Consider the following 15,565-nt stretch of genomic DNA (forward strand, 5'->3'; position numbering starts at 1 on the left):
TTATCTTCAGCCTCGGGATGTTATCTGACTTCTTAAGATACAAAAATAGTTGTGGAGAAACAAAAAAGAAAGAAAACCTTGCAAATACCTTGCAGTAAATGTAGAGCTTCTGTAACTTATTTCCAGTAACTTTATTAGGATGAATTTGTGTGTTATCCGGTGCTTGATTTAGTAACCAGTATTCCCAGTGTGCTTGATAATGGCTTCACGCAGTAGCATATTTGACACAGTCATTTTTACTTTATGTTGTATTTTCACGAAACCAGTTCAGTTTCCAGGTTGTTAATTTTTAACAGGTATTGATGAAACAGGTGAGAAGTAGCTGAGGCATTAATACATACTGAAGTTTTAGGCGTGTTTTTAGGTTATGTGTTATTTAGTGCATGTTATAGTATCACAGCCTGCAGAACACCCATTCCAAGCCTTGTGAAGAATTCTTTGCTATTGTTATTTGTTCCTGCCTGATGAGTACAGCCAGCATGAGCTAGGTTTATTTGCGCAGCTGGAGCCAATTCTGGTAGCCTTATTCATTGAAAAATAAACTTTTGCTACAATGTCCAAAGAGTTTCTGAAACACTAAATAGATAGTAAAATACTAGTAAAAGGATGCTGTTGGCATCACTGTAGGGATGCATCACTGCCAAAATGTTCTCCTAACATTACCTTATCATCCTGGTGTTTCACTCTCTTTCCACCTGCTGACTGTAACTGAAGTGTGACACACAATCGTTCAATTTCTGAAACACTAAATAAGTGCAATAAACTGGCTTCTCCACAAAGCATTAATAAAAAAAATAAAAACTATAAAAACCCATAAAAACCCCATACCACAAGAAATGCTAAAATGTTTTCATTTTTTATGTTTCATTTTAGTCTTGGAACTGAACCAGATGGTTATTCCCTCTTATGGAACTGTGCCAGACCAGCAAAACCTTCATACTCCTGAATGGGTGGGTACCTGTTTACTTTAACTGTGAATACCTGTAAAATTTTCTCTTGTAGGTATGTAATAGTCCAGTAGCTGTTCCAGAAGACTAGCATTCCTTTGCATTTGCATCACATACAGTTCATCTTTGTGATTAAATCTCAGTTGCTGTTATCCCCCTTTCCCTAAAGGTACCTGAAATAATTGACTCAGCTCTGAATGTACAGGTTGTCACAGGCACTGGACTCAATTAGAAGTGACCAATAAAAACTCACTATAAACTGATACATACACATACAGCTCCTCACTCTAAGTAATTTTGTTCACAAGTATATAGGATTTTTGTGTGTGTTTATAAGAATAAATAGTTCTGAACACACCCTAAATATAAACACACATACCCAAGAAAGCTCCAAGAAAGCTTGGAGGCACCAATAAATTCCTTTCTCCAGAGACTGAACTGACAAGAAACAGAGAGACCTAGAGGTGTCCACTCCCTTTGTCCAAAGTTCGAGGTTCCCAAACCAGCTGACCTAAGATTTTCTGCAGCTAGCAGGCTGCTGGCTCAAGAACCCCTGCCTCAGATCTCATAGGAAACCAATATCCAAAGTAACTGGAAATTAGTTTCCTTCTGGGAAGTGGACACCCTTGACTCCCCTGACCCTGTGTTTTGCAGCAAGGTGTTGATTTGAAGTTGCTTAAACATTTTTGAAGCATGAGGTGCAACAAAGAGCTTCCATTTCCCAGCTGAGTGCCTCGACCTGGATGTTGTAAAAATCCTTCTTAGAGTCTCCTTGTGGTTCACTGATTTTTTAAAATATATTTTAATGATGTGAAATAGCATCAAAACAGCTGGAATGTCATATACCTTGTTGTTAGAACAGCCTCCTCTGAACAGTCTTGGTAGAATTTATTTTTATTTCTACTGAAAATTAACAGTCAAAATCAATTTTTTATTTTTAGTTACTCATATTCACCAGCAGTTTTAGTTTCTTCTCAGTTTCAGCAGCATCTCTGCACTGCTCTTTCTCTGTCAAGTCCTCCTTGTTGATCAATGGATAGTTTCAGTGGGTTGGAGCAGACAGAAAGATAAAATTGAGATCTGCTGAACCTCTGCTAAATGAATTAGGGCTAATTGTAGAAACAGTTCTGTAGAAAGAGAAACTGAAGAGGAAGCCTAACCTGAAATGGTTGAATAGAAAGGAAGTGCCTTTTGTCTAAACTTAGATCATGCATTGCAGGCGGAAGTATTTTGGAAATTTGACTTATCTTGCAAGCTCTTCTGAGGAGGCGAAACTAAGTAAATTATTGGCTAATAGAAACAGTCCTGTTCTTCTTTTGGTACTTTCTCTAATTACAGGATCATATGCTAAGTTTGCCACAAGATCCATGCCTCGTTTGGCACATGAATAGGACAATTACCTCCAAAAAGCCAAAAATCTATGAGGATATTGTTTGTGGTACTTCAGAAAGCTTTAAATGTGGCAGAAAATTGCAGCAAAGGAATGAAAGGCTCTTACCACTAGAAAAACTGAGTTCAGTCCTAGATAATTAGACAAGCTCTGCTGTAAGATGTTTGTGCAAGACTTGTAAAGTTGCAGCCAGCTTTTCTTTATCCTGTGTGCCAAAGGAGAACATCCATGGCCCTGTTTGCATTTGCAAGAGAGTGACATATGGACCTGGAATTGAGTGTATTGCTCTTTGAAGAGAGAGAATTGCTGAGCTCTCTGGAAAGATGTCACTGTCCTGCTGTATAACACTGTAACTAAATTTAGGAGACAGTGAACAGGTTTTGGCATGTTTTAGATGTTTAGATGCCTTAAGTGATGACCATTAAAATGAGAGTTATACTGTTACTTTCTGTCCTAGGGGATGTCTTAAAATTAAGTTTCACAACATTCACAGAGCACTGAGATTCTATGAGAAGAATACCAAAGACATAGTCAAAAGGAAATACCTATTTTAAGCATTTGAGCAATTTACATGAAGTGTAACAAGAAAAAAACAAAAAACCAACCAACCAACCAACCAACAAACAAGCAAACAAAAAACACACACAAAAAAAAACCCAAGAAAAACCAACAAAACAAAAAAACCCCACCAGACAATAAATAAAGAAGATAATAAGGAGTATTCCATAGCTACTACATGGAACACAGAAATATGGCATGTGATGCTACAATTTAATCACACATCATAAACAACAGGTACAAGGAATACAAAACTGCACAGACAGCATTAATTAAGCTTTTTCCAGCTCATGTTTCATTTTGCAGCGTATCCACTTTGGAGGTAGATAATTTGAATTGGCAGGTAACAATAAGATTTTTTTTTTCAAGTGAGTATCTGCAGAGAGAAGGTAACTTCTTCAAACTTTCTGTTACTGCTGCCCCTCACATACAAATCCTTGTATTCTTGAAGCAAGAAGGCTTCTGGGCAGTTCAAAAGAGTTAATTTTCCCAGCTCTTGCATCCCAGGAAAGATGGGAGCTGCTGAAAAGCAGGTTTTCAGTGAGCACATTCTTCACTTTCTTTAAAAGTAAGGCCACTTGGTCTCTCTCTAATCTGGAGTGACTGGAATTCCTCCTGCAGCCAGCAGCAACCTGACGCTCAGACAGGAAGTCAAGTGGGTGTCTGGTCCAAACTTAGCTCAGGGGACAAGGCATCCCAATGCCTGGCCAGTTACCAGCTGCTTTCTGCTGAAGAAATGCATGACTGTAGTGACACCCCATATTTTTTTCTACTTGTCCTTAATCTCAGTGTATTTCAATTTGTTACATAGCTGAAATTCCTTTGTGTGTTGAGGAAATGAAAAACAACCAACCTTCTTCTTCTGAAGTGCTTGCTAATATTCACATTATTGCTAAAAAGAGAACTAAAACAGTCTTATATTGTTATTTTAAAATATGAATAATAAAGGAAAACGTTAAAGGCACAACAGTTTTATGGCCCTCCAGAGACAGACCAATATTATTATGCAATATGCAAATAAACTTACATCTTCCAGTACTATCTTTTATATTATATGTATGAATATAATACAGAAGCAGATGCTTGTGTTGGTCCTAATGTCAGAAAGTTGTCTCTATTGGTTTTTCAGAACCTAAAGCAATAAAAAAATATTTTTACATGGCTGCCATTGTAAGAAGAACTTTGTATTTCTGTAACATTTTCTTCAGATGATCTCAAAATCCTTTATAAATAATTTTGTTTCCTGATACCCTGGTAATACAGTTTGTTTTCTTTTTATTTACTTGTTTTAAAGTTTCCTGAAGCAGGCAGAGAGAAATAACTGTGCTCCTAATTAAGCACTCTGAAATTTTCCCCTTCATAAAACCCACAACTTAAGTGCAGCCTGCAGATCCCCCTGTGTCTGTGTCCCAGTGGGAGGAGTTTTTACAGGTGCCTATCAGCAGAGGCAATGTTACACAGGCTCTGCTCTGCTCTCTTCTTTCCCAGTACTGATTTATTCACTAGCATGCTTCAGAAAGCCATTTTGAAGCATATCTGAAAATTATGTGAGGTTGCAGACAAGTAGTTTATCCCTCCAGTAATGATTACATTTGATGCTATTGACAGTCACACCAAAGGCTCTTGCAGGCAAAATAAAGCACTTCTTTCATCTTTCCAGTTAGATAAATCATTCCTGCAGAACCTCTTGTTATTTGAAAAATCCAGCTTACAATACTGTGCTTGTTCAGGGTATAGTAAACAATAAATAGCTGCAATTCCTGTGCGCATATTTTTCTTCATGCTTATCTCTGCGCTGCCCATCCCACCATTACCCCCACTGAATATTTAACTATGTCATGCCTAGAGAAGCCTGGAGAAGTGAGGCAGGTTTCTTGGTAGTGCACACATTTTTCCTCGTGGGAACACGGCTGTTGCTGAAGGGAGCTTTCCTCCTGCACATTCTCCTTTAATCTACTGCAGGCATCGCATGTAGCCATGACTACAGGAGCAGCTCTCAAGCGTGAGACACAGCAGCTGCCTTTAGACACCAGCAAGCCTAGTGATACCTGTGGAGGGGCACACAGAACTCTTCCTCCTGACAAACTCTGAGTCAAGGGGCTGAGGGTGTGGGCATTTGAAGCCTTGTGTGCTGGGGCAAGCTTATTTTTGTGTCCCTCTTGCCCCTTTTCCAAGTGCTGCTGTGTCTGGGGGTCTGGGAGAGCCAGTGCTGTTGGCTGCTGATGGACTGTGCTGGATCACCAGAGTGCATGAAGCTCCTTGTTCCTCTGCTGAGCTGGCCACAGGGGGACACGCTCAGGGGTTAGGAAGGTGTCTAAGGGAAGGGGAGTTCATGGCAGAGGTGACCAGCACCTCCAGTGTGACTGCATCAGTGCAGCACTTCCCAGCTCCAGCAGGATTCCGCAACCTGTGTGAACATCTGCTGGCAGTGAGGGCCCGAGCAGGGGGTCTGTGCAGAAGGCACTTGGTGCTGAGGAGGAGGTGTCTGCATTACGCACATTGCTGGGCTTTTTTTACTGCAATCTCCTCCGGCCTCATTCCCTGCAGTGAACAGCCTCTGATGCTCAGCTATCCGCCCTGTTCCAAACGAAACACAGAGGTGCGCCCACATGGATGTGGCCATGGTGCCTCTAGGCTAGCCCATCTGAGTGTAACCTCAGCGTTACAAAAATCTTTATTCTGGCCAGGTCCTTCTCTCCTTCACATTCCTTCTGTTAAAGTAACTGCTAGTTCCCTGGTAGGAAGGCAGTTGGTTGTACAGCACTTGGACAGTTATTACAGGCTGCAGATTGTGTGCTAAGTATAATTAGTATCAATTAGTATTTCACATATATACATATATATTTGTTTTTATTGGTGGTGTTAATCACTATTAACATGCTGTCCATTAGGGTATTTTTAAAGTATTAGAGAGTATAACTGACTGCGTCCAGTACTTAAAATCGTGTTTATGCAAAGGGTAGAAAAATTAAGTAGTGCAGTAAATGTGCTTGTTCTTCCAAAAAGAAAAAGAGGTGTCAATGGGCCTGTTCATTATTTGGGGCTATAATTTGCTACTGATACTTTAAAAAACTATGTATTGAAATTTCAGCCCCATTAATTTTTCTATGCATGCAAGCTTGTGTGCATTAGTATGATAGTATCATTTGTAAAACTGTCAAATAATATTACATATTATAAAAAACCCAAAACAAACATTATCTCAAAGGAAATACTAACTTCAAAGTACACCACATATTTTGGTTTCCAGTGCTGTTTTTCCCTGGGTAATTATGTTGAATAATATTTAATTTTCCTTACCAGCTATCCAGCAGGGATTACAAAATACATCACACACGTAAGTTAATGTGGCTGTTGGAAACTTGGCTATTACCTTCTCTTTTAAATTTTACTTCATAATTTTAATTGAGCAATATTGAATTTATTTAATATGAGCTACATAGCAATCTATTTTTGTGGGTTTTAATCTTGATCTCTTAAGTATTCAGGCTTAATGAGTCAATTTTTTATTATTTTATTGGTATATAAAGTGTCTATGGAAAGGTCAACTGAACATTGCCCTTGTGATTAAAAGCAATGGAGATTACATATAGGAAATTAGCTGCAAAAGTATGAACCTCTGTCTATCTGGATTCATGCAGTTCAATATTTATTAATCTTTCAACTATATTCAATGTATATGTGCATAATGTGTGAGAGATAAAGGTGTATGTATACAATAACAGTTACACACACATGTGAGTGACAACACTTATGTAAGTAAATTTATCAGTCAGAATGCTGGTTAACAGGCAGAATTTATCGTAAAAACAGGTTTTTTACAACTATTCATAGGTTTTTACCAATTATTATTGGTAATTATCATAAATTATTATTGGTAATCCAGTTATCACTGCTTTTTAAGATTAAAAAGGACTACATTGAAAGGAAAATTTTTCAGTGAAATTGCGCAAACAAATTATGATCAAATTTTCTTCTATCAAAACGTGATTTGCTTTTTCCTTTTTCCATGTCTTTCTTCTCTGTCCTGAGGACAGGTCATATCAGAAAAAGTGCTAAAAGCTGCAGTGAAAAAAAAGTTAAAGCTATTACTACTTTTATGCTTTCAAGTGTTTGACTTTGGCAACTAAATTTTGTGTCTTTAAACAGAAGTTATTATAATGATGTTTCTCAGATTCCAAAGAGGAAAAAGCCTAATTAAAAGACCTCATGCTTTATGTAGTGGCAGCCCTTCTCCCTGTTCTTTATTACTGCAGGATCTGGGCTGTGTTTCCAGCATTGCAACACGGAGCCATGGCATCCCATGATGTGCCAGAGCCTGCTGGGATCTCAGGGTAGAGCAGCAGCTCCCAGGCTGGGCTCCGTGCTGCTGCTCAGGCACCTCCCAGGCTGCCTCCCAACAGGGGCTGTTGCCTCTTGGTGGTGCTTTCCTGCCAACAGTGAATCTTGTCCATGTCAGACTGTAATGGTTATGTTTCAAATGAGACTGGGAATGAAAGAAGGAAGGCTGTGTTTTATACCTGTGACTAGTCCTCAGCAGGAGAAAAGCTTGTCACAGCCAGTTCTGATCTCTTAATATGACTATGCCAATTTCATCTCTCAGGAATTTAGAAATTCACACCTGTGACTTTCTTTGGCTGATAGAGATACCCAGTGTCATTGTGGTCTAGTGATGTCATCTGGAAATGCAATGCCTTTTTTCCTTAAAATTTTATTCACATTATGCAATTCTATGTTGATCTGGGAACTGCCAAGGTAGTCTCTAAATCCTATCCCAGGCTGTGAAACTAACATGCAGAATGTGTGTATGCTGGCCATATGTGTATGTGTGTCAGCAGCTGCTTGCTGTCCAGTTTGTCACAAATCCCAAAGCACAGGTGGCATTCAAAGAAAACTGTTCTATTCAAGAATCTGCTCAGTCTTTTGAGGTAGCTAAGTTAACAGGACCTCTTTGCAGCAGGTCCTAGCCTTTGCACATGCAACGTAAAAAAAATGTGAGTTTACACTCCCCTGAATTTATTTAAAATATGGAAATTTTGTCATAATTACGGGGAGACACATCTTGGTCGCCTGTTTTGGTTAAGCGAATAAACAGTTACAAAATAATCTACAGGGAGAGGTTTTGGGAAAAAAAAAGCCATGAGAAAAATTGTTTTGGAAAATCTGACATGTGGTTCCTAAAACACTGTATGCTCCCTGGAACTTGGGGACTCAAGACTGACATTCTTCCTGGTTCTTCACAGTTGAATAACAACCATTTCAGGCTGCATTTCTGGGGTTTCTGACACCACAACCACATTTCCATGACCTTTCTGTAGATCACATATCCTAGAGCTCCAAAACCTGACCTGGCATGTCTCACAAAATTTGGTCTGAACTGACAGGGAAATTCCAGGGATGGAACATCTGGGGATCATTGCCATGTCCACAGAAAATGCAAGAGATTATTCTGTGCCATTTTGCCTGACCTGATCCTGACTTGGCCCACCTTCCACGACCAGTCAGTGGGAGGACAAGGCTGCTCTGCAGTTGTGTTTGGGAGCCCTGCCAGCTTTGGAGATGTTCCTGTCTCTAATGCCATGCAGAGCCCCACTTCAGGCTTTAGGTGCTAACTTCAGTGGCACCACCTCCTCATGGATGGATTTGGCCAAGTACCTGAGAAGTTGGTGCACATTACATAGCATGATTCAGATAGAATTACAGCTGTATTTTACCTGAAAGGAGGGGCATGGTAATGTGTGGTACTGCCCTCAGAGTACTCTAAAAAACTACAAAATCATTATTCAAGCATTCAGGTTTCCTTGTCACCAGTGTGTCTGTATCGTTTCACGCATGAAATAACACATTAAGATGTTATTAGTGGATATGATAATCTATCCTACTTTCCTCCAGGGACTAGATAATGGCTTATGGATATATTAAAACTTTTGATTTTGGCATCTGTTATAACATGATGGATGTGTGGCACACAACAATGTGTTTTTGCTTGCTGAGTTGTTGCAGATATGAGAAATAAATTCACATAATATGTGTCTGTTTGAAGATCTCATCTCTGCTCTGACTGTGTTCTTTGCTCTCCTGGCAGTGGTGGGTGGGTTTAAGTATAAGCATGCACAAAAGTCTGGGGGATTTTTTGTTTGGTTGGTTGGTTTTTGTTTGTTTTGGTTTTTTTTGTTTGTTTTTTTTGTTTGGTTTGGTTTAGTTTGTTTTTTTTTTTTTGTAATTCAGAGATGCTTAAAGTTCTTCAGGTAAGGGAACAGATGGGAAGAATGCACTAATTCTGAGACTCCCACCAGGCAACAACAATCTTGTAGACAAACCATCAAACCATCTAATTACATGTCCATTATGGTGTACAAATTACTAGACAGATGCATTATTTGGTACTGGTCCTACATCACAATGGTTCTCTCATTATGAAAAGATAATGTACAAGTTTTAAAGAAGACAGTTAGGTCAAAGTTCTGTTGATTTGATGTCATGAAGAGGCCTGACAGATTCCTCTGGATAATTTATTTTTCTTCATTCTACTCTGTGCAACTTTGTCATTTTGCGTTTCCTGTTACACAAGGCTGATATATATTGAATTTCTAAGTTCACTGAAATACTGTGTAAAGGGAAGCAAGAAAGGAGCTGGCAAGTCAAGATCTTAATATTAACCTATGCCACCTGCCTTTCAGGTGGATTTTGATGATAAGCCTGACTCCTTGTTCTTCAAAGATGGGCAGCGAAGAATTGACTTTGTTTTGGTGTATGAAGATGAAGGTAAAAAAATGACTCATAAGAGGAGTGATCGTAAAAAGCAAAAGGTAAGTTATTTTTCACATATTGGTTGTCAGAGCTGTGGGCAGAAAGGACAGTGCCCTCACCCAGAACAGCAATTGCTTTGCCTTATCCTCAGAGTACTCTTGGGAGCTGAGAGACAGAAGCCTATCAAACTGAGCAGGGAACAGGGCTCAAACCAGAAGATTGCTGTGTAAATGGGCAGCGCACTGCACATCGTGTCTGTCAGTGTGTACTTGGTGACCTCAGGGCATCCAGCAGGGAGGCCACCCTTCAGAAGATGTGAGCAGGAAAATGCCGGTGTCAAGTTAAGAGTTAGACACCAAGATCTTCACACTGGGACAGTTTTCTGTACTTACAGTGATTCAATTTTTCCCCTAATGGGCTTTGGTAATAAAATCAGAGTATTCAGAAGAACCCAAAGGAGGCACCTGACCAGTTGCTCCAGATCACAGTTATGAACACAGCTGCCAACATTCTGCTGACTTCTGATAAGATAGCTAAGTTGTTTAAGGGAAATAATTGTAGACCTGCCACCAGAATTTCTCCCTGTACAATTCTTTCCCTTGGCACTTCAGCAGCTTTGCCCTTGCTAGAGACCTTGCAAAGTTTCTTACTCAAGCCAGTGACTTCTTGATGCTCCTTAGCACTCACAGCTCCACAGCTCCTTAGCAATGAAGCACAATAATAGATTAACTATTATTCTTTCATAATTTCATCAGTTCCATCAGAATAATACATTCATTATGACACACAGGGTCACAAAAATGAGTTCAGCCATGCCCCTGAACTGTCTGAGAAATATGCATCCATGAGATTGTAGTTCCCTTGGCATCTGCACTCCCCCACCTACCCACATCCTCCTCTGATTTAAGAATAATCCATGTCCCAGCAGCAGCCTCTGGTAGAGACAGGCAGGGACAAAGATATCATAGAAAGAATCTCATATACAAATAATAATTTTCAGTTGGGAAATAGAGGAGTAGGAGTAAAAAAGCCTGTAGCTAAGTTGGTTGATACTCATTACATAGTGTTGTTGTTGGCATTAACAGGACAGCCATAAGGAATGTCATTAGTATGGTTTGAGGGAGTCCTGCCGTGGGTGGATGTTGTATTACACATGATCACAGGATCAGCAATATAAATCAATTGAAAGAGGTAATTAGACAGAAAAAGCTGCCCCTTTGGAAAGAATTGTTTTTATCAATTAGCATTTTACATTTATGTTTGTAATACTTGGCCATTGCCCAAATATATTAAAAATATAATGAGCATCTTTTCTAAGTAGTGATGGAAATTAAATGTGAGCAGTGAACTAGTATTTTCAGTGCAGCATTAATGTTAAGACATTAGCCAGAATGAAACTATTAATAATTAGACAAGGAGATTGTGGGTAGGTGCTTGCATAAAAACTTTACTTTCAAAGGTCTGCAGCCACATTGACTCTGTGGTGTGCTGAGGAGGAGGAGGAAGCAATCTACCTACATGCAACAAATGTGAGGACAAGACCATATTAGACAAATGACCAGATAAGGGGAAGATTGAGCACCTGGGGAACAGTTCTGTGGAAGAGGCCCTAGTGTTTTTTGTGGAGAGCAAGCTGAACAAGAGCCAGCTGTGCAGCCTGACAGCGAAGTGGCCAACAAATCTTGTATGGACAGAAGGACAGCCAGGAGAGTGACACGTGAGACTAGGGTGATGTGGATATGACAGAAGGAAGCCAGAAACAGTATTTCCACGGAAAAGCAGAAGCTGAAGCAACAGGGGGACTGTACACATATACCTTATATCCGAGATTAAAATTAAGATGACATTTATGGTGAAGCTTTACATCCCTAGAATTCCAGGAAGGAAATTAGTATTTTGGCCTACCACAGTTCCCCAATGGTGTGGGGTTAGTGCTGCCCAAGATACTCAGATTCCATCAATCTGGCATAAAACCTACTTGATAGCTTGTCTTTCCCAACACTGTTGTTTATTTGGTTGTAATTTTTTCTGAGACAAATTACTTCTACCCCTGTGATGAAATGCAACCAAAATAAGGAGCATTGCCATGTTTTAAATACTGCCTATATCACTGCCTGACCAATGATGAACTGAAAATGCCAAATTTTTTAAGTAGTATCTTGTGTAATTCAGGGTGCTTTAGGCATGGATAGGTTCCTTGCCCATGCTAATCTTTCTTTGACTTCCCTGTCAGTTTCATAGAGCTATTGTCCAGAGCTTTATTGTGCACAAAATTTGGAAACTCCAGCTTACTGAAAAATAGGTTCAGTGTAGTCTGATCTCATAGGGTGACATCCTCATCTCACTGGAGTCAGGAGGAAGTTTTCCACTGGTAGTGTGTGTGATGTTACAGGTCTGGGAAATCTAGAGATTTGTCACTGGGAAAAATTCTGTCTGACACACACAGCATCCCACCCAATTGCATGATGTGGAAGTCACTTCAGAGTTCAAATTATTAGTGGACATCTGTAGATTTCTGAAGCAAAATGTTTTGTGTTCTGCAGTGGGTGGGGTTTTTTTATGATATTGAATGTGGAGCATTCCCCAAATTCTTACTGAATTTAGACAGAAGGATTTGAAAATCAGGCCACAACCTGGGTATCCAGTTTCCCAGATTCAGAGAAACAGGGCACAAATCCACGTGTTCTTCTGCAGCAAGAGAAGACTCAGATGCTGGGATTGTCATTGTGTTGGATTTGAATGGCTTTCTGCTCTTTTTCCCAAGAATCGGATAAGTGTAACTGAATAGTCCAGCATTAGTTTATAGTCATAAGCAATATTATTGGGAAAATATCTCAGAGGACAGCGGGAAATAAAATATGGGTGTGATCTGATAGAAGGAAGAAAAATATGGGGTTCTGAAGCTCTTGGAGATCCACAGGTCTTCTCTTATTTTCATCTGTTTCTGAAATCTGGTCTAGGGGAGGCAAAGTCAAACTAATGAAATGACAACCCCAGGGAAGTGTCAAACATAATTTATAGATCCAAAAGCTAGTAGGTATGTTTCAAATATGCAACTCAATTCAAACGTCAAACTTTTTAAAGTTGGTGTGCAATTAATTTTTTAAGCACTAGCAAAAAATGAGACTGCCAGGAAAAGATTCCAGAAACTGTACCTTGCAAGCATTTGAAATTCTTGCTCAAAGCATCTCTTTTAAACCTGCAATAAATGTACTCTATTTGTCAGGGTAGCTTACCATCAGAATAGAATTTAAATATCACCAGTCTTTTCAGGAATGCTCCCAAAATACCAGTTTCATCTGTTGGGGTCCTCAAGTAGCTCACCATTGAAAGTCAAAGGATCAGGGCCAGAAAGGTAAATTCAAAATAAATCAATGCAGATTTTAGTTTTAGTCCATCTATTCCCACCCACCCACCCCCCCCCCCCCAACAGAAAGACAGTCAGTAATTTAAATTGGAATGTGGGCAAAATCTTCTTTTCCAGTCATGAAGGAGTACCTTCTTCTCAGAAATAGACGGATTTTTTTTTTTTTTCAAATTGAATGAAACTATCACTCGTGGAGAGCATTACACACATCACACTGGGTTTTTTTAAGTACTGTGTTACTGAGAACTTCAGCAGAGCCAGAGAATTTTGTTTCCATAAGCAAACAGTGAACATTTCCTGCCTTTATACTTGTCTATTTCACATAACCAACAACAATAAAACAACCAAAATTAATTTAATAAACCCACAAAAAAAAAAAAGCTTGGGCAACATTTCAAACAAGAATTATACTTACCCCACTGCTTAGCATATGTCATACCTACAGTGAGAGAGCAGCACCTGGGTTTACAGGTAAAAGGGTATCTCTGTGCCATTTTATGCAGTGATTTGAGGCAGTAGAGAATGACAGGCTCTGCATGCCTGTGGTGTGCTCAGCCAGCCTACTCAGGAAGTCTGATAAACGAGTATGGAAGGGACCTTTGGCACTGGGAGGAGGGCGGCCACTCCTGCCTTCATCTCTGCTGGATAGTTTGGTTTTGAAGCAGAAACTCACTGAAATAAAACCTCTGTTCCTGAGGCAACCCTAAACCCAAATTTTACTACATTGGAAGGCAGGATGACAGAAGAATATGAAGACATATAGAAGGAGGGAGTTACTCTGCAGTTACTACATATATTTGTAGGACAGAACTGGGTTTTTCCAAACAGGGCGGCTGCCCTTGTTGAGGGCAGGACTAGACTGCAGTATTACCACTTCTGTGCAGTCACAGATCAGGCTTCAGTAAACCATGAAGCTGGCTTAAAATCTAAGGGTATATCAGAAAATATGTATTTGGAGTTCTTTGGGTTTGTGTTTTTGGGGGCTTATCCTCTATAGCATGTCCTGCTTCACATTTTTATGATTGTCTTCAAACATAAGGCAAAGAAGCTTACAGAGCAGAGCTTCTCAATCAATTAATTTTCTGATGGTGACAGCTGGGACTTTGAGGAAAGCTTCCAAATACCATCAAAGAAACAGTGAGGCATCTAATATTGATATAATGATCCTCTTCACTCCCTTCAGCTGATTTTCATAGGGGAGGCTTTGGCCCCATGTTTTTTCTCTTACTGACTGTGATTTATCTGTTGCTTGTCAGGTAAGGTAGAGGAGGCCATTCAAGCTCTCTTTTCTTGTTAAGATTTTTCCCCTGAACCCACATGGATACTGTGGTAGGGAGCTTTTCTCTTTGCACTAAAGAAACTTAGCAAAGATATGAGTTGGTGTTCTTCTGTCACTGTAATCAAAGCAAGTCTTCCCTACCATTTACAGCACACAGGGGGAAAAGTGCTACTGGTCTGCTACCAATTTCCAGACCCACAATCTCATTAATCTCCTCCACTTGTCAAGACAATCACCAGAGATTGAGAGCACCATGGTGAAAAAGCAGCTCACAAAAGCTGATCCTTCCACATGCCTGTAATACAGGGCATTTACTTACATTCTGCTTTCATTTTCTTAACACTGCGTATGATTATACATCCTGTGGTGTCTTAGTCTATTGACTAGCCCTTCAATCATCAAAACCTATGTCCGATTTAGATCAGCAGCATTACCATGATTGCTTTATTATTGCAACTTAGCCTTGCAGGTAGCTGAGCAAAATGCCAGATACTAAAATAAACTTTGGATGGTATCCACCTTCCAGACTAATAAACTATTTTATCTATATACTGTATTCCCTAGTCAATGCAAAACCACTATAGACTCCTCTAGGTAAAAGTCTAGCTCCTCCATTGATCATTATATGCATAATTCAATCATTTATATAAAATAGCAACGGCCTTAATTAGTAAAGCCTTCCAGAAGCTTTGTTTCTCACAACTTGAATTCATGCATTATTAGAAATCTTAATATTGTCAATAAATTCATCTAAGATTTTGAGGGCAAAATTAATTTTGGGAACTCCTTGCCATAATAAATTGTAAAATAATTCTGATTTAAAGATTTTTTTAAAACAGTGTTAGACTTCTACAAATGAGAATTGCTCTGCATCTATTTTTATACTATTTAGAAAGAAAATTAAACAGGTATTTATTTAGCCCCTTGCATGTTTTATTTGCTGGAACAAAGCAGAACTTGGGTGAAATATTTTCATGATTGAGCAGTATTCACTTTAGAAACAACCATGTGAATATGGAAGAAGCAAAGAGGTGGGATGAGATGGCAGAAGAGTTACTGCTAGAGTGACAAACTCCTGTGTGTTCTGTACTACATATATTAATGAACTGGTAAGAGAGTTGAGTTTTGGTGAAACAAAAATTGCACAGAAAATCATTATATAGTTAGAGGCCAAGGTGGCTGAAAACCTTTAGCTTTAAAGGAGACTGGAGAACACTATTATCTATGAAACATGGAAAACACAAGAAAATATATTGCTGCAAGAAAAGCACTCA

The 15,565-nt window shown here is 39.3% G+C and overlaps 1 protein-coding gene across 1 annotated transcript in view; it reads left to right on the top strand.

Moving 5' to 3' along the window:
* Nucleotides 1-549: 549 nt before the first annotated feature.
* Nucleotides 550-15,565, top strand: part of ANO6 (anoctamin 6) — a 40,841-nt gene continuing 25,825 nt past the window's right edge. The window contains exons 1-2 of the mRNA XM_062491155.1: nucleotides 550-950; nucleotides 9,576-9,704. Of these exons, the coding sequence (XP_062347139.1) occupies nucleotides 837-950; nucleotides 9,576-9,704 (243 nt within the window). The 5' untranslated portion in view covers nucleotides 550-836. The remainder of the gene's footprint in view (nucleotides 951-9,575; nucleotides 9,705-15,565) is intronic.

This window comes from Cinclus cinclus, chromosome 4, assembly GCF_963662255.1.
Source record: "Cinclus cinclus chromosome 4, bCinCin1.1, whole genome shotgun sequence".
Classification (NCBI taxonomy): Eukaryota; Metazoa; Chordata; class Aves; order Passeriformes; family Cinclidae; genus Cinclus; species Cinclus cinclus.